This window comes from Nycticebus coucang, chromosome X, assembly GCF_027406575.1.
Source record: "Nycticebus coucang isolate mNycCou1 chromosome X, mNycCou1.pri, whole genome shotgun sequence".
Lineage (NCBI taxonomy): Eukaryota > Metazoa > Chordata > Mammalia > Primates > Lorisidae > Nycticebus > Nycticebus coucang.
Genome location: NC_069804.1, coordinates 49006484 through 49026855, shown reverse-complemented (window position 1 = coordinate 49026855; position 20372 = coordinate 49006484). Strand labels below are relative to the sequence as shown.

The 20372-nt window shown below is 35.5% G+C and overlaps 1 protein-coding gene across 15 annotated transcripts in view; it reads right to left on the bottom strand.

Annotated features, from left to right (window-relative positions):
* Positions 1-20372, bottom strand: part of KDM6A (lysine demethylase 6A) — a 217517-nt gene that overhangs the window by 52271 nt on the left and 144874 nt on the right. For all 15 annotated transcript variants that reach the window (XM_053579398.1, XM_053579400.1, XM_053579399.1 and 12 more), the window contains exons 9-10: positions 8696-8789; positions 5809-5935 (exon numbers count right to left, since the gene is read on the bottom strand). In XM_053579398.1, the coding sequence (XP_053435373.1) occupies positions 5809-5935; positions 8696-8789 (221 nt within the window). The remainder of the gene's footprint in view (positions 1-5808; positions 5936-8695; positions 8790-20372) is intronic.

Below are 20372 nucleotides of genomic sequence, written 5' to 3'. Positions count from 1 at the left end.
AAGGCAATAGGGGAGGGTAAGAATAAAGGCTTTAAGTATGTACAGATGTATATTACTTAGATCAGTTATATAATTCTGCCAGGCAAACAAATTGGAAAGACGATAACATTTATATACATAAAGTTTTTCCAATAAACTAATATTTATACTGTAATTCACTTATTTTGGACACCACTAGCTCATAGTAAACAGCAAAAAAGTTTTAAATGTCTTTACTTGTCCAAATAGTGTATTTTGATGCTCACAAGTATTCTTTGAAATTTTACTGATTTATGTAACATAGACATCTTGGAACCAATGATTCAGGCAGAGAAAATGAAAGAAGGCATTTCAAATGTTTGAACATGAGCAAAACTTAATGTATATATACGAAAACACAAATACAAAACAGTTGAGAATTTTAACTCAGACCAAGAATACCCTGATTAGAATTTGTTCATGGGTGTAGGGGCTATAATTTAGTACTTGAGCTTGATTAAATAGATAAAAAAGGGCAATATTTTTGGCAAAGTAAAAAAAGGAGGTGGAGCTGGTTTGGGGAAGAACATGATGAACATGGTTTGAAATCATAAACTCAAGGCTGGGTGTGCTGGCTCACACCTGTAATCCTAGCACTCTGGGAAGCTGAGGTGGGTGGATTGCCTGAGCTCAGGAGCTCGAGACCAGCCTAAGCAAGAGTGAGACCCCGTCTTTAAAAATAGCTGGGCACTGTGGTGGGCACCTCTAGTCCCAGCCACTTGGGAAGCTGAAGCAAGAGGATCACTTGTGCCCAAGAGTTTGAGGTGGCTGTGAGTTATGATGCCACAGCACTCTACTGAGGGCAACGAAGTGAGACTCTTTCTCAAAAAAAAAAAAAAAAGAAAGAAAATCGTAAGCTGATTTTGACGTAACATGAGGGCATTAAGAACACAGGAGATGTGGTCCTGGGGGTTAAAATATCTTTAAGTATAGAAATCTAGATTTGGAATGATTTGAAGAGAGGTTGTAAGAACACATTTACAGGGGAGATATAAAAATAAGCCTAAAGAATTACTAATCTTGTGGATTGAAATATATAAGAAATGTCAGTGATTAAGTCAGAGAAGGCAGTTCCAGAGCATCTGCAAACTTTTTTTTTTTTTTTTTTTTAAAGACAGAGTTTCACTTTATCACCCTTGGTAGAGTGTCGTGGTGCAAACTGTTTTATGACAAAAAAAAAAAAAAAAAGAAAAATCAGAAAAGGTCAGCAACAATGTCAATGCCAGTGCTAAACAGAGACAGAAACCAGAGAGAAAGAGAATACTCAATAGATAGAAGAAAACATGTTCCCTTTGTTGTTAATCAAAGTCAAATTTGTCTATCAGATTTACGGCCAAATTTGCCTAACTGCTAAGGAGAAATAAGCAGTCCTTCTCAAAACCAAAGTATCTGTAGTCCATTCCTACAAAGTAGGAAACCAACGTGCCCGAATACAGATATCCCATTCCAATCACCAACCACTTTTCCTATAATAAAACTTAACTAGGTTCCTCAGAGACAGCCTTGTGTAATTAATAGCTTGTTTGAAGGTTCTGGCAGGGAACTGCAGCTACTCATATACTCTTGACCAAAGAACAGTCCTCCGCTATAGGGGAAGGTTATTCTCTTCGACCAAGCATGCAGCTTTGGGAGGAACACACATAAAGCGGTGAGGGAAGAAGGGGACACCTGCCTAGCCGGCCAGATCAGCTGAATCAAACCTGGCAATCAATGGGGTGACAGATGCCACAGCCAGATTGCCCTCACATCCCACCTTGTGTAATTAAAAAAGCCCTAGGTGAGGGCGGCGCCTGTGGCTCAGCGGGTAGGGCGCCGGCCCCATATGCCAAGGGTGGCGGGTTCAAACCCAGCCCTGGCCAAACTGCAACAACAAAATAGCTGGGCCTTGTGGCGGGCACCTGTAGTCCCAGCTGCTAGGGAGGCTGAGGCAAGAGAATCGCGTAAGCCCAAGAGTTAGAGATTGCTGTGAGCTGTGTGATGCCACAGCACTCTACCCGAGGGCAGTACAGTGAGACTCTGTCTCTACAAAAAAAAAAAAGCCCCAGGTGAACTTAGGATCTAAATCCCTGCTGTGGTACTAAATACGTGACCTCGGATAAAACATTTTACTCCTATGAAACTACTTTTTACAACTGTAAAAGGACAAGATTTACGGGGTGAACTAAGTGACCTCTCTGATCTCTCCCAGTTTTAAAACACTACTGTTCTGTGATTATACAGTCAACAACTGGTGCTAATACAACAGAAAATCACATTACAATTTCACTTTGATATGCACATGCCAAATTATGAGCACATTTAATCTTCAACACAGACCTGAATGCAAAGGTAAGTAATAAGCAAGTGATAAAAAGCTTCAGAAATATCAGGGTCATCAAATCCCAAAGTTTATTTCTGACACTTGAGATCTTCATTTGGAGTTTTAAAACTTCTAAAATATAATTTATTCGCAATTTTTTTCTCATAATAAACAAATTAAAAGCAACAAATTAGAAGGCAAAGTCTAAAACAGACTCAGAATTTTATTACAGATGAAAAAGAATAAATGTCTAAAATGAAAATCTTGAATCCAAAACCAAGTTAAATTGTGATAAATATTAGTTATTTTAGAAGTCAGGAAAAGTGTACTTTTTAAAAAATTTACCCTAAAAGGCTAAATTAAAAATACTGCCAATTAAAAACATTCAGTGGAGAAAAGATTCCCTATTTTACAAATGGTGCTGGGTGAACTGCCTGGCGACCTGTAGAAGACTGAAACTGGAGCCACACCTTTCAACTTTAACTAAGATAGACTCTCACTGGATTAAAGATTTAAACTTAAGACATGAAACTATAAAAATACTAGAAGAAAGTGCAGGGAAAACTCTTGAAGAAATCGGCCTGGGCGAATATTTTATGAGGACAACCCCCCAGGCAATTGAAGCAGCATCAAAAATACACTACTGGAACCTGATGAAACTAAAGGGCTTCTGCACAGCCAAGAACGCAGTAAGTAAAGCAAGCAGCAGACAGCCCTCTGAATGGGAGAAGATATTTGCAGGTTATATCCCCGACAAAGGTTTAATAACCAGAATCCACAGAGAACTCAAACATATTAGCAAAATAAGAACAAGTGATCCTATCTCAGGCTGGACAAGGAACTTGAAGAGAAACTTCTCTGAAGAAGACAGGCGCACGGCCTTCAGATACGTGAAAAAATGCTCATCATCCTTAATTATCAGAGAAATGCAAATCAAAACTACTTTGAGATATCATCTAATTCCAGTAAGATTAGCCTATATCACAAAATCCGAAAACCAGAGATATTGGCGTGGATGTAGAGAAAAGGGAACACATCTACACTGCTAGTGGGAATGCAAATTAGTACATTCCTTTTGGAAAGATGTTTGGAGGTCACTTAGGGACCTAAAAATAGACCTGCCATTCGATCCTATAATTCCTCTACTAGGTATATATCCATAAGACCAAAAATCACATTATAACAAAGATAGTTGTATCAGAATGTTTATTGCAGCCCAATTCATAATAGCTAAGTCATGGAAGAAGCCCAAGTGCCCATCGACCCACAAATGGATCAATAAATGGTGGTATATGTATACCATGGAATATTATGCAGCCTTAAAGAAAGATGGAGACTTTACCTCTTTCATGTTTACATCGATGGAGCTGGAAAATATTCTTCTTAGCAAAGTATCTCAAGAATGGAAAAAAAAGTATCCAATGTACTCAGCCCTACTATGAAACTAATTTATAGCTTTCAAAGCTATAACCCTATTACAGCACAAGAATATGAGGAAAGGGGCAAGGGAGGGGAGAGGAGGGAGGAGGATGGGTGGAGGGTGGGAGAGTAATTGGTGGGACCACACCTACGGTGCATCTTACAAGGGTACAGGTGAAACTTATTAAATGCAGACTATAAATGTCTGAACATGATAACTAAGAAAATGCCATGAAGGCTCTGTTCAATGAAAATATTTCAAATTGTATATAAAACCAGCACATTGTACCCCATAATTGCATTAATGTACACAGCTATGATTTAATAAAAAAAAAAAAATACTGCCACATTTTAAAATATAAAATCCATTAACTGAGGGGTGATGGGGGATACTTCTATAAAACACTGCTTGCTGAAGCTCAAAATTTCAGCATTACTAAAATAGTAATTTTAGACATGGCCTATTATAAATTAATTTTATGTAACTAGAATTTAAATTTTAAAAATTACACTAAAAAGACATCCACACTATTATATTGTATTAAAATTAATCTTTATCTTAAGTCAGAAGGAAAATACTTTCTAGAATACATTCCTTTTAATCTAAGTCAAAAGACATTTTCATATATAAAACCAAAAACTAGAGATGACTAGGTACCCCTACTTCCCAGTACCAGATCTCCTTCACAGTCATTGTAAGAAGCCTCACACTCTACAACATTAATTAATAGTAATAACAGTGCTAGCTCCAAAATCAAATGAAGTTTAGTTAGTTCAGTTATTCTGTTTATTGAATAACCACTTTGCTAGGCAGAAAGACACAAAAATAGTAAGATCCTATTTCTGCTCTCATAGAAGAGAAAGACAGTTTGGGCCTTCAAAAGCTTTATTTAGGAGTAGCACGAATTAAAACATTTTATAACCCTGGAGAGGAATTAAAAAATTCCTGCCAAAAAATAGGTACTTTCCTGCTCAACTCATATTATACATTATTAATGAGTAATCAAATATTTTTCAAAAGAAACAAAATCATTCTCTCATACAAGCATACTTTTTTTATATCTAAAGGAAAAATGAAGCCATATAATTTAAAATTTAATATTATATGGCAAATTTACTCATAATATTCCTATGTAAAAAAGAATAGAAAACTTAAACACTTGTGATAGCAACAAGTCTTCAGACATTGTGAAATGCCTCCCCGCCAAGGTTAAAAAAAGCCTCCCATTGAAAGTCAATGATGTAACATAACCCTTTTATTTAGTAAGTTAAACAAAAATTGAAGCTTTAAGAGGTTTAACTGTAACATCCAAGATTGTACAAATAGGTGAGCAAGGACATCAATCTAAGTGTCTTGGCTCCTACTACATTGATCTTTCTACCATAATCATGAAAGCTAAAGGCAAAAGGGAGCTAAAATACAATCTGATGATGGGCCAAAACTATAATCTATCAGATACATATATAAAGTATAATTCAGATAATTACCAAGCATAATTCAGACATTCAGTGTTTGAAAAGTATGGAGGAAAGTTTATAAAAGTGCACAAAATTATTTTCACTATTTTCATTACATGTCACTTCTCCTTTCCAACGAATCCAACGGTAATGTATCTACTTTCTCACTGAAAATTTTCAAGTTGAACTGTGATTCATGATTTACTACTAATCAAATACATTCATTCTAAGGTATATGTTATCAATTAGAATTATAAATAATAAGGTTCCACTGGCCACCAGTAGTCATCAGGCAGATGAGAAATTCTCTGTTCCATTAAATAGATATATAAAGAAAATACTAAAAATCAGAAGGAGAGACATTTTAAGAAGTTCACTGAAAAATTACTACATGTTAAGTCTTTTTTTGTTTGTTTTAATTTATTTATTTTTATTGTTAAATCATAGCTGTGTACATTAGTGCAATCAAGGGGTACAATGTGCAGGTTTCATATACAATCTGAAATATTCTCATCAAACTGTTCAACGTAGCCTTCGTGGCATTTTCTTAGTTACTGTATGTAGGCATCTGTATTCTGCATTTAGTAAGTTTCGCCTGTACCCATAAGTCTTACCTTCCGAGGAAATACCACGACTGGCCAGAATTAGGATCTGCCTCCAAGGACTTTTGGAGATATTGAATAGCATAGCTTTCCTTGGCAGCTTTATCTCCCAAGAGATCTACAGTGTGATGCATCCAACCTATAGTGAATGATTTAAAAATATATACATAAGTGACTTAATTAGTTTTCTATTTTTCTAAGAATGCAAAGCAGAAAACAAAGTCAATTTATTAATTTACTTTGAAATGCACACTAGCAAAATTTATAACTGCCAATTCTGGCCATAAGAAAGCATGTTTCTCATTAAGATACTGTAAAAGCTATGAAGAGCTTTCATTCAAGAAATATTTAAAAAAATGTAAGCACTGACTTAACCCTTAAGATTATAAACCATAGATCCTCATTTCTAATTTTGATATTTGAAAAAATTCCAAGTTATGAGACAAAGAATATAAAGACGTTAAGTCGTATTTATTGTTCTATGTAAAAATAAATTAACATGACATTTTAAGGATCTCCAATTACTCTATTAACCCAATGTTTACTTACAAGGAATAATTACAAGGCTATGGTTCAGTGTCAAAAGTACACACAACTCTACCTCTTTTGGCATTGACTACATACATTCACATTCTATATAAAATAAAAACTATATAATTAAAAAAAACTCCAAGGCTATTAGAAAAGTATGTTCCAATGTTAGATTACTAAAAATGTTTTGGTTTGCTTTTATTTTTAAGAGGCAAGAGAGTCTTACTCCGTCACCCAGGCTGAAGTACAGTAGCATGATCTATAGCCTTGAACTCCTGGGCTTGAGCAATCCTCCTGCCTTAGCCTTTTAAGTACCTAGGACTATAGATATGCATCATTGTGCTCAATTAATACTTTTTAAATGTTTTGTAGAGATGGGATCTTGCTACGTTGCCCAGGCTGGTCTTGAACTCCTAGCCTCAAGGTGATCCTCCCACTTTGGCCTCCCACTGGGATTACAGGCAAAACCCACAGTACTTAGCCCATAAATGTTTATTTAATAAATAAATTTAGAACTAGATGGCTATGTGATCAATCAAAAGATCAGATCATGGACTAGTATATTCTAATCCTTCAAGACAAAAGAGAATGATTTGGTTTAATTTGCTAGTGAATCATATTTCAGTTGTCAATCAAGTCAAGTGTATCAAATTAGTTCTGTTCTTTGTGTATAGTCCATAATATATTTAATAAATAAGGACCCTTATTTTCTGACACTATTTCCTGTGCTCCAAAAGATATTTTAAAGAAACTCAATAACCATGTCTTATGGAAGTTTAAGTCAACCACACATTTATTTATTTGTTCTCCTCTCTCTCTCCTACTACTACTGGGAAGAAAGACCTAGAATAACAGGCTCTAAAAAGCTGCTTCAGCAATAGTAACAATCAAATAGGAAGGATTGATGTCGGCATAAGTTAGACTCAATTCGAGAAGTATTTTTCTATTCAAAAGTATGAAAGTTAACTTACACTCTAAAATATAAGATAAGCCATTGCCAAAGAGGAGAGGTAATGATTCAGACATAAGTAAAACCAAAATTATTTCAATCACTTTCTTAAATTTTAAAGCTGTATGCATTTTTGCAGTTGATACATTTTTTCAGTAAAGCTAAAATGCATAAAAACTTAACCATTATAAGTAGGGTAGATAAAATCAAGCTCATATTCATATATTAACTGAATGATTCTTTATTCTGAAGACATCACTCTTTTTACTTAGTACCTTTTTTGCTATGCTAATAAACTAGTTTTAATTTAAAGACACAAATCCGCAGTACTAAAACATAATTATAGATGATTCATTAAAAATAAATACTTTGATATATCCATGATGCAAAGATGTACAGACAGCTCAAAATTCTAATAGATAATATTACAAACAAAACTAAAAACAAAGGTTTTTATAAGAAATGTAGCTGGTATAATTAATCATGATATGTATCAACATTATGAAGATAAATGATAAAATCTAAGCTTAAAGGATTTTAAAATTATATAAAAATAATTACATTATGAAAATACTCATATTACTACAATGCTGATTAAAAATTAAGAATAATTTGCCCAGACCAAAAACAAACAAAACTGAGAAACAACCTAAATACTAAATGTGGACAAAAAACGTGGCTCAATAATGTTGAGGATCCTTTTTATTAACTTTCACATGACAGCGACATATGATATCCAAATGCCTAGATTCCCTCATGCTCCACATTAGAATAGAATTGAATGTTTACAGAAACCTTACTGTTAAGTGTTCTATAATGTTTAGATAAAATGTTTTATAGTTATAAAGCTATGAAAGCAAGCTCACCAACCACTAAATGACTTTAGGTAAATCACAATTTCACTGAATGCACAAAGAAAGTATTCTGAATGAATGAATACTTCCTTGTCCATGGGTTAAATAAATACTAGGCAGTAATACCTAGCAGCATTGCAGGTATATACTGTGAGATGGACAATGCTCAGCAGAGGTAGAAATACATTGAGTTCAGAATAATAATATTTACCAAGTTTCACATATACCCTTGTAAGATGCACCGCTGGTACGAAACTTAGTAAATGTGGAATGTAAGTGTCTTGGCACAGTAACTGAGAGAATGCCAGGAAGGCTATGTTAACCAGTGTGATGAAAGTGTGTCAAACGGTCTGTGAAGCTAGTGAATGATGCCCCATGATCATATCAATGTACACAGCTATGATTTAATAAAAACAAACAAACAAACAAAAAAAAACAGAATAATAATATTAGCAACTCTGAACAAAGGAAAGAAAAGGAATAAAATACAAAAGCCACACATGTGCCATCCCTGGCTTGGTTAAGAGAAGCACCTGTAATACACTAAATGTATATTATTACATACCTAACTGTTGTAAGACAGTTGCTTTTACTTGTGCAGAAAGGTTTTCTGTCTGCAAAAGTTGTTCATAAGCTTCCTTAGCAGAATGGTATTTCCTCTAGAAAGCAAAGAGATTTAGAGAAAAATAAAATTCATCCTTAAATAACTACATTATATATTAAGAATTACACAATAGTGACACTTGAGCATATTTTTTAAAAACTGAAAGAAAAAAGTGCCGATTCCCTTACTGTTTCTTTAACAACAGATAGCTTTGAGTAACAAGCCTTGTTTCAGAGTACCTAACACCAGTAAAACTGAAATTCACCATAAGAAAGTATCATTAAAATATGATCTTTTAAGAATTTTCCAAATCCATGGTGAAAAGTCATTACAAATTTAGTAACACAAATTATCTCAACACCATTAATGAAGCCAGAGAAGTATTGTACCTTCAAGGGCATAATTTGTCCAGAAACAGCAAATTTCTAAGCAACTCGATAAACAATACAGCACATGCCAAATACACTGTAACAAAATCTAAAGAGGTATAAAAGTAGTTAAATATCCAAGTTCTAAAGATACAGTTTCTGGTATATAAAATGTCCTGGCTTTTGTAGAGACAGAGTCTCACTTTTATGGCCCTCAGTAGAGTGCCATGGCATCACACAGCTCACAGCAACCTCCAACTCCTGGGCTTAAGTGATTCTCTTGCCTCAGCCTCCCGAGTAGCTGGGACTACAGGTGCCTGCCACAACGCCCGGCTATTTTTTTTTTTTTTTTTTTGGTTGCAGTTCAGCCAGGGCCGGGTTTGAACCCACCACCCTTGGTATATGGGGCCAGCGCCCAACCAACTGAGCCAATGTTTTTCATATTTAAAGTTCTATAGGCAAATCTCTTAATAAAACCACTAATCCACAATTTTCTTCTCAAAAGTACTAGTATTACTAAGACCCATTATTGCTACAGTCATAAACCTTAAGACAACATTAAAGCCAAAGGAAAAAAACAACAAAAGAAAACTTCATTAACATTACCTTTAAAATATACATCGCAGAAGAATGATTTGAGGTGGTTTTTACTCATATCATTAGTAGCACATAACTGCCTGAGTGAACAAATCTTTTTCAAAAATGAGTACGTAGAAATACAAAACTAGCTGTGTGAACCTCAGGGAAATCACTTAAAACTATGATTCAACATCAGTAAAACAGCTGGTGTAAAAGAGTATGCCAAATCTTTCTATCTACAGGTTTGTCCTAAGAATGGGAACAATTAATGAGCAATACATATAAATATGTAAATATAAGAAAGATTTTAGGGAATATTCCATTGATATTATCAGTGTTTATTAAATACTTTTACTCATCAACTACACTAGTTCACCCCCAAATATCAATCTGATCTAAAAAAGTTAACTAGACAGTTAAAGAATAAGGGTCACATTTTCCAATTCAATTTCTTCAATCAATAAATATCTGCTGAACAACTAATATAGGAACTGCTAGGACTACCGGGTAGTGAAGAATACATATAGAATAACAAATGAAATATCTTCCTATGAATAATAGCCGTATGATACCTCCCAGAGGAAGAACAAGCACATATTTACATTCAGAGTATTGGCAGGCTGGGCAGAAAATTAGGAGACAAGCAAAGACTATTTTATAAAAACCTCACTAAACTATTAAAGACTACTGACAATGGAGAATCACTGAATGATTTCAAGTAATGTGACAAGATTTATATTTGAGAAGACCATCTTGTTGAACTATCTCAATCAACATTAAAACATACCTCCAAATACTAATAAAAATGACATACTTGAAAAAATGGTGCATCATACTGAGAAATACAAAGTTAAATTTATACTTTATACTATATACAAAAAAAGTGCAACTACATTAAAGACTTAAATATGAAACGCAAAAATATAAAGCTAAAAGAAGAAAATGTAAAATGCTTCAAGATAGAAAAGAATTTATTTGGACATGACCAAAACAAATCATACATAAGGAAGAGTAAAGATCTGACTCAAAAAGCATAGGCAGAAAATCAGATTACAGATAAAAACCAAATATATAAAAGAAGAAAATGAAAGTGAAGACATGTATATCTCTAGAAATCAGAGCATACATCTTTAAATGACATACACCTTCTACCCTTGAGATTGGCAAACATAAAGTTAGGTAATTCCAAATGTTGAAGAGACGTGAGTAAAGAACATTCATGTCCTACTGGAAGGGGATGTATTCATAAAATCAGGTATACAAAAATGCTACAATTCTGGCCCGGCATGGTGGCTCATGCCTGTAATCCTAGCACTCTGGGAGGCCAAGGTGTGTAGATTGCTTGAGCTCATGAGTTTGAGACCAGCCTGAGCAAAAGCAAAACCCAGTCTCCACTAAAAATAGAAAAACTGAGGCAGGAAGATCACTTGAGCCCAACTTGGAGGTTGCTATGAGCTATGATACCATGGCACTCTACCCAGGGCAACAGCTTGATACTCTGCCTCAAAAAAAAAAGAAAAGGAAAAAAGAATGCTACAGTTCAGCAATCTTATTCTTGGGATATACAGAAAGTGTCAAAAAAGTACATGTATTTTATAAAAGGGAAAAAAATGCATTAAATTTGTAATACTCAAGTCACATTTGACTTCTGAAATTACAAGAGGTACTCAACATGACTTGTATTCATCCTTTGTTATTGTTATATATTATTACAATTTTAATACAGTTTCTTCCTTTCTTAAAATTGTATACATTACTTTGGCACCTTCTGAATATTCCAAAGAAACCTTGCCACAAGTAATGTTCTAAATGGTACTGGTAGTAGTATCAGGAAATTGGGGGGCAACCTTGGTCTATGTTACTAAGTAAGTGGAAACATAAAATATGACAGATGCTTACAGAACATTAAATAGCAATTATAAATAATGTATAAACAAACAATGAGTTTATCTTTAACAGTGTTGAATAGAAGGTTTGCCTCTGGTAATGCCAGACTAGCATTCAACAGACAGCTTAAAATTCTGTGTAAAATATAAAAATCAAATACCAGAAAGCATTGGGGAGAGCCCCAAATCAGGGTAAAATCACAGGAAAAGTTAACATTTAAAGAAAGTAAACAGCACTGAATGAATAATCCCCTATTTCTTGAATTTTTACATGAAGGCAGGCCCAATCTGGTGCCTGGTTGGCCAAAACTCAAATAGATATCAGTAATCTTACTAGCCTGAAGAACTGCAGGACAGATTTTGAGACTGCCATAAGAGTTGGAAGTTAGGGGAGAAATCTTAAGGAGTCACTCTCTTTCCTGAGTCAGTGAGCAGAAACACTAAATTCCGCATAAAAACACTGCCCAAATCTCTGGTTGACTGCTGAACTATCCATGAACAGATGTCAAATAGCCTAAAAAGAGATCTTAGCTGTTGCCTACCACAACAGTGACAAAGTTTAGAATGTAAGTTGAGCCAAATTAATTGGCTAATAAAAGGAAAATATCAATCTTCAGAAGAAAGGAAGTCATTCTCTATAATGTATTATTCACAACACACAGGATAAAATTGTAAGACTGAAGAAGATCAGGAAAATTTTACCCATAGTTAAAAACAGGGGAATTAATGAAAAACTGTGAAGTGACTCAGATGTTGAAATTTGCAAATAATTTTAAAGCAGATGTTTTAACAATGTTCAGATAAAAAGAAAAATACGAATTTGGGGAAAAAAAGTTAACTGATGACTCCATACTAAACCTCAGAGTCAAAGCATTCTACGACAGACATACTTTTATCTGACAATGTGAATGTTACTTTCTTTGCATTATTATTATTATTGTTCAATATTTCATTGCAGTAATCGTCTGATTTCTTTTCTGAATGTATTTATCTTCGTTCGTTCTTTATGAGGTCTTTGTTTCTAGTCCTTATCTTAAATACTATTATTGTTATTAAATTTTAAACCTTTTTAATTTTGTGAAGGCAAAAAGTGGAAACCAAATAAACACATGTATACATGTAGAGAAAATTTTTAAAGAAGGAAAAAAAGAAACAGAACCACTAGGATATATATATTTATTAAAAACTATTAAAAAAAGGAAAATACGAACAAATGGACAGAACATCATAATATAGAAGGCAACAAAAGGAAATTCTAGAACTGAAAAATATTAACTAAAATTTTAAAAAGAAAATCAGGCCAGGTGCAGTGACTCACTCACATTTGTAATCCCAGCACTCTGGGAGACCAAGCCAGGTGAACTGCATGAGATAAAGACTTCCAGATCAGCCTGAGCAAAAGTTTAGCCCTTCTCTACTAAAAATAGAAAAAATTAGCTGGACATGGTGGCTGAAGCATGCCTGTAGTTCCAGTTACTCAGGAGGCTGAGGCAAGAAGATCACTTGAGCTTGAGGTCAAGAGTTTAAGGTCATGAGATATGAAGCCATGTCACTCTAGCCTAGGGCAATAGAGTGAGACTGTCTCAAAATTTAAAAAAAAAAAAAAAGTAAAAAGAAAATCACAGTAGATTGAATAGTAGATTAGAGAGTTTAAAAAACAAACTCAGTGATTTGAAAATAGGTCAATCCAGATCAAGGGGAAAAAAAAGTTTAAGATAAAGGCATCAGAGATGTCTGAGACATGTAATTACAGTCCAGAAAGCGGGGGGGGGGGGGGGGGGGGGCAAAAAAACTATTTGACAACACAATGTCTGAGAGAGTACTCTACAATGATGAAAGACATCAAACCTCAGATCCAAAAATCTAAAAAAACTAGTGGAATGTTAAGTAGTGTAATTATAAAGGAAAAACCAAATTCTGGGCACAACATAGTCAAGTTCTCAAAAACCAATACAAAGAGAAAAACCTTGAAAGCAAACAAAGAAAATCAACACAATATAAAGGATACAAAAAGAATGACAGCTAACTTTATCTATCCATATCAATAATCAAATTCAACATAAATGGACCAGACACTCCAAACAAAAGAGACCACCATATTGACAAAAAAGCTAAAAATACAATAATTCTGAGATACACTTTTACATACAGCGTAGGCTGAAAATAAAAGCATGGGAAAAGATACCATGTAAACATCAAAAGCATAAGTAGAAGTGAATATAGATTAGTATCTTATTAGTAGATACTAGATTAGTATCTTAGTATCTTAAAGAGGAATATTTCACCATTATGGTCTAACAAATCAAGATGACAACAATAACAGGGCTTCAAAACATATGAACAGAAGAATGACAGAAGCTACACTGATAAAAACACTATTAACTGGCCAGGTATGCTGGCTCACACCTGTAATCCTACCATTCTGGGAGACCCAGGCAGGAGGATAGTTTGAGCTCAGAAGTTTGAAACCAGCCTGAGCAAGGGTGAGGCTCCATCTCAAGTCCCAACCACTTGAGAGGCTGAGGCAGGAGGATCTCTTGAATCCAGGAGTCTGAGGTTACTGTGAGACAGGCTGATGCCATGCTGCTCTGGCCTGGGCAACAGAGTAAGACTCTGTCTCAGAAAAAAACAAAAAAAAATTTACTGTCTACAGAATTTATTCTAATTTCAGCAACTGATCCCCCTCATGTCATTTTTCAGGTCCAGGATCCAATTCAACATTCCACACAATGTTCAATTAACATGTCTCCTTATTCTCTTCCAATGTGGGACAGACCTCAGGTCTCTGACATTTCATTACCTTTACACTTATAAAAAGTACTGGCTAGTTATTTTGAAGAACATCCTTTTATAATCAGGAATAACTTTAGGAAGATCTCTTATCATTCCTCAAATATTAATTAATTGGAATTCTACACAAAGAAGGAAATGTTCCTTTTTCTCCATTTACTCGATATATTAATTATTATCAGTATGGACCCTAGGTTCCATTATTATAATTATTTGTTTCTAAGCTGGTGTCAGATTTGGTAATTAGGAAACCTAACGCCTCAAGTTGGCTCCAATGTCCCTTCAACATACCCTGATCACTTTCTACGTACTTCATTACTTTCTGATACCACAAGATAATCCAGGGCTCACCTTGTAGTTTCCCTGATTAGGCCCTGAAATTATATACTTCTCCCTGAGGATCACTGGTTCCTTTCATTAAGAATGGTATTTAAAAACTACCATGTGGCTACTGGTGTGCCCACTGCTGCTAAGGAAGGTCATGGCTTCCTAGCACTCCCAGCAAACAAAGCTAGGAAATATATTTATGAATGTACTGATACACACACACCCCTACCTATATCTATGTCTATCTAACTACCTACGTTCATAATGAACATAAATTCATACTTATACTTTTAATTTGAATCTAACACTAAAGAACTCGGTCTAGCCTTTCATCTTTCCTTATTTGAAAATTCTCTCTGGGAGTAACAATTCTAGCTGTGATTATTTATAATACATTTAATTATTTAATACTCGTATTTACATGAAAGTTATACAATTTCCAAACCATACCCCCTGTGAAAAACTAACTACACTGCAGAGTTTGTTCAATTTGTTTTGTCTCTAACGTTACACTATAGATTAAAAATACTGTTTTCTGAAGTACTTAGCTTAATTTTTATCAGATAACAAAAGTCAGAACTGTACTTAAAGTGTAGAAAGCAGTTTTGTTCCCTTCTTATCCCCCATTATCCATTCACATTCACTCTCTGTAAGTAACCAATCTCATTTGTTTCTAGTTTATCCTTTCAGTATTTGTTTCACACAAATGGCACATGTATGTTTCACTTTGCACACATTTATTTTCTTTCTTTCACAGAAGTATATTCTTTTGCACTTTGTATTTTTTTCCATGTCAGTTCACGTAGATCTTCCTTCTTTTCCACAGCTGCATAGCACTCCTTTGCATGAATGTACCATTCTCTTTCATATAAGAATTTGGAGGAGGGGGGTGCGGAGGTGAGATGGCTGACTAGAGCCAGATTTCTACAGAGGCTCCGGTCCAGAAGAAGAGTTAAAGGACAGAAATTTAGCAAGTAAGCTGATGGTTTGGAGCTGAGCAAAGAAAGAAGGTTGAAGAATGCACATTAACCCTGCTAAGGACAGTTGCAACCCCAAGGAAACAAACAATAGGTACAAAATCCATTGCCAAGTGGATGGGAAGTCCCCTCCCCCATGAGAATGGCTCACAGTATACTTTATACAAACAAGCGAGCAGAGTTCACATCTCCTCCTATTTTATCCCATGGGAGAGACCCTCTAAAAACTGGAACTCTGTCCCCAGGAAGGACCCACTAGTGTGCTGTGACAGTCCCCCACCAGGCATAAAACTGTATATATACTCTTCCTGCAATTCTGAACTCCCAGCACTCCCCTCCACTCTCACCCCAAGGTATGGAAGGCTATTCCCCATGGCCAGATTCCTGGGCATTTTTTTGAGACATGTGGACAAGGCGTGGGCTATTGAAGGTCTGTGCTGATTCTGTGGCACAGGTGTGTGTGGACCAAGGGAGCCATACTGGAGAGGGAGAAGTGGTGCCCCATGGCACAGAGCAGCAGCGGCAGAGTCAGAAACAATAGGGCTCACACCCCTGGGATGTTTTGGAGAGTCACAACCCATCTCTCTTGGCCACCAGAGAAAGCCAGGCCATTACTCCAGTGACAGCCACTGGCAGAAAAGATCTGGAAGGGAAATGCAGGCCCCGTGAGTAAAGAGTATGCTTGAGGCGGTACCTGCTTGGGCAGGGCACAGTGGGGACTGAGAAACTAATATTCGCCTTATAAGAATTCCTGAAGGAGACGAGCTTGCTTCAAAAGGCCCAGATGCTCTACTACATCAGATAATGGAAGAGAACGTCCCAGACCTGCCAAGAGATTCTGAAACTGAGATAGCAGACACTTTCAGAAAACCAGCAAGACTCAACCAAAGCAAGGCATCTCCCAGACACATTATAATTAACTTCACCAAACTTAATATGAAGGAGAAAATTCTGAAAGCAGTCAGATATAAAAAAACCATAACCTACAAAGGGAAGAATATTAGACTGACTGCATATCTCTCTACTGAAACCTTTCAAGCTAGAAGAGGGTGGCCATTGACTTTTAATCTCCTAAAACAAAATAATTTTCAAACCAGGATCCTATATCCAGCTAAACTGAGTTTCATTTAAATGGAGTTTCATTTAAATGGAGAACTTAAATACTTTAATGACACTCACATGTTGAAGAAATTTGCCATAACTAAACCAGCTCTCCAGGATAGTCTCAAACCCATCCTCCATAATGACGAATGCAATCCTCTACCACCAAAGTAAACTCATTCAGAAATTGTTGATCAAACAGCAACTTCCACAGTGGTGAAAGGATTAAAAATGTCTACTGGACTTTCAAAAAACTCGATACCCAAAATTCGACCAGGCTTATCAATATTCTCAATTAAAGTGAATGGCTTAAATTGTCCTCTAAAGATGCACAGGTTGGCTGACTGCATACAAAAACTCAGGCCAGATATCTGCTGCATACAAGAATCTCATCTTACCTTAAAAGATAAATATAGACTCAGGGTGAAGGGATGGTCATCTATATTCCAGGCAAATAGAAAGCAGAGAAAAGCAGGTGTTGCAATTTCATCTGCAGATAGAATAGGCTTTAAACCAACAAAAGTAAGGAAAGATAAAGATGATGCACTTCATATTTGTTAAAGGTAACACTCGATATGAGATTTTAATTATTAACATTTATGTACCCAACCAGAATGCGCATCAATTTATGAGAGACTCAATTTATAAGAGAAACTCTAACAGACATGAGCAACTTGATTTCCTCCAGCACCATAACAGAGATTTTAACACCCCTCTGGCAGTGTTGGATAGATCCTCTAATAAGAAACTCAGCAAAGAAATTTTAGACTTAAACTTCACCATTCAACAACTAGATTTAACAGACATCTACAGAACATTGCATCCTAACAAAACTGAATACACATTCTTCTCATCAGCCCATGGAACATCCCCCAAATTGATCACATCTTAGGTCAAAAGTTTAACCTCAGCAAATTAAAAAAAGAATACAAATTATTCCTTGCATCTTCTCGGACCATCATGGAATAGAAGGTGAACTCAGTAACAGCAGGAATCTGCATGCTCACAGAAAAACATGGAAGCTAAATAACCTTATGCTGAATGATAACTGGGTCATAGATGAGATTAAGATGGAAATTACCAAATTTTTGGAACAAAACGATAATGAAGACATGATTACCAGAACCTCTCGGATACCGCTAAATCAGTCCTAAGAGGGAAATTTATAGCACTGCAAGCCTTCCTCGAGAACGGAAGGAGGGGAAGTTAACAACTTAATGGGACCTCTAAAGAAATTGGGAAAGGAAGAACATTCCAATCCCAAACCCAGCAGAAGAAAATAAATAACCAAAATTAGAGCAGAATTAAATGAAATTGAAAACAAAAGAATTATACAACAGATCAATCAATCAAAAAGTTGATTTTTTGAAAAGGTCAATAAAACAGATAAACCTTTGGCTACCATAACCAGGAATAAAAAAGTAAAATCTCTAATTTCATCAAGCAGAAATGGCAAAGAGAAAATAACAAAAGACTCCTCAGAAATTGAAAAAATCCTTAATTAATAATACAAGAAACACGAAAATCTGAAGGAAACAGACCAATACTGGGAAGCATGCCACCTAACTAGACTTAGCCAGAACGAAGTGGAAATGTTGAACAGGCCTGTATCAAGTTCTGAAATAGCATCACTATACAAAATCTCCCTGAAAAGAAAAGCCCAAGACCAGATGGCTTCATATCAGAATTCTACCAAACCTTTAAAGAGAAACTAATATCTATATTACTTAACTTTTACCAAAACATAGAAAAAGAAGGAATACTACCCAACACATTGGTATGAAACAAACATCACCTTGATCCCCAAATCAGGAAAAGACCCAACAAGAAAGGAAAATTATAGACCAATATCACTAATGAATATTGACGCAAAAATATTCAACAAGATCCCAACAAACAGAATCCAGCAACACATCAAACAAATTCTACACCATGACCAAATGAGTTTTATCCTAGGATCTGAAGGCTGATTCAATACACGTAAATCCGTAAATATAATTCAGCACATAAATAAATTAAAAAACAAAGACCATATGATTCTCTAAATTGATGCAGAAAAAGCTTTTGATAATATCCAGCATCCTTTCATGATCATAACAGTTAAGAAAACTGGTATAGAAGGGACATTTCTTAAACTGATAGAGGCCATCTACAGCAAACCCACAGCCAATATCGTACTGAATGGTGTTTAATTGAAATCATTTCCACTCAGATCAGGAACCAGGCAAGGTTGCCCATTGTCTCCAGTGCTTTTCAACATTGTAATGGAAGTCTTAGCCATCGCAATTAGACACGAAAAGGCAATCAAGGGTCAGAGGAGATCAAACCTTTATTCTTCGCATATGATATGATTGTATATCTGGAAAACACCAGGGATTCTACTACAAAACTCTTAGAAGTGATCAAGGAATACAGCAGCGTCTCAGGTTACCAAATCAACACTCATAAATCGGTAGCATTCATATATACCAACAATAGTCAAGTTGAAAAAACAGTCAAGGACTCTATTCCGTTCACAGCAGTGCCAAAGAAGATGAAATATTTGGGAGTTTACCTAACAAAGGATGGGAAAGATGTCTATAAAGAGAACTATGAAACTCTAAGAAAAGAAATAGCTGAAGATATTAACAAATGGAAAAACATACCATGCTCATGGCTGGGAAGAACCAACATTGTTAAAATGTCCATATTACCCAAAGCAATATACAATTTTAATGCAATTCCTATTAAAGCTCCACTTTCATACTTTAAAGATCTTGAAAAAATAATACTCCGTATAATATGGAATCAGAAAAAACCTCGAATAGCCAAGACATTACTCAGAAGTAAAAACAAATCAGGAGGAATCACGCTACCAGACAACAGATTATACTACAAATCAATAGTGATCAAAACAGCATGGTACTGGCACAAAAACAGAGAGGTAGATAGATGTATGGAACAGGACAGAGAACCAAGAGATGAACCCAGCTACTTACCATTATTTGATCTTTGATAAGCCAATTAAAAATATTCAGTGAGGACAAGATCCCCTATTTTACAAATGGTGCTGGGTAAACTGGCTGGCGACTTATAGAAGACTGAAACTGGACCCACACCTTTCACCATTAACTAAGATAGACTCTCACTGGATTAAAGATTTAAACTTAAGACATGAAACTATAAAAATACTAGAAGAAAGTGCAGGGAAAACTCTTGAAGAAATTGGCCTGGGTGAATATTTTATGAGGAAGACCTCCCTCCTACCCCCACTGCCCCCTTGCACAATTGAAGCACACCAAAAATATATTACTGGGATCTGATCAAACTAAAAAGCTTCTGCACAACCAAAAACCCAGTAAGTAAAGCAAGGAGACAGGCCTCAGAATAGGAGAAGATATTTGCAGGTTATGTCTCTGACAGAGGTTTAATAACAAGAATCCACAAAGTACTCAAATGTGTTATCAAGAAAAGAACAAGTGATCCCATCTCAGGGTGGGCAAGGGACTTCAGAGAAACTTCTCTGAAGAAGACAGGCAAACGGCCTACAGACAAGTGAAAAAATGCTCATCATCCTTAATTATCAGAGAAATGCAAATCAAAACCCCTTTGAGATATCGTCTAAGTCTAG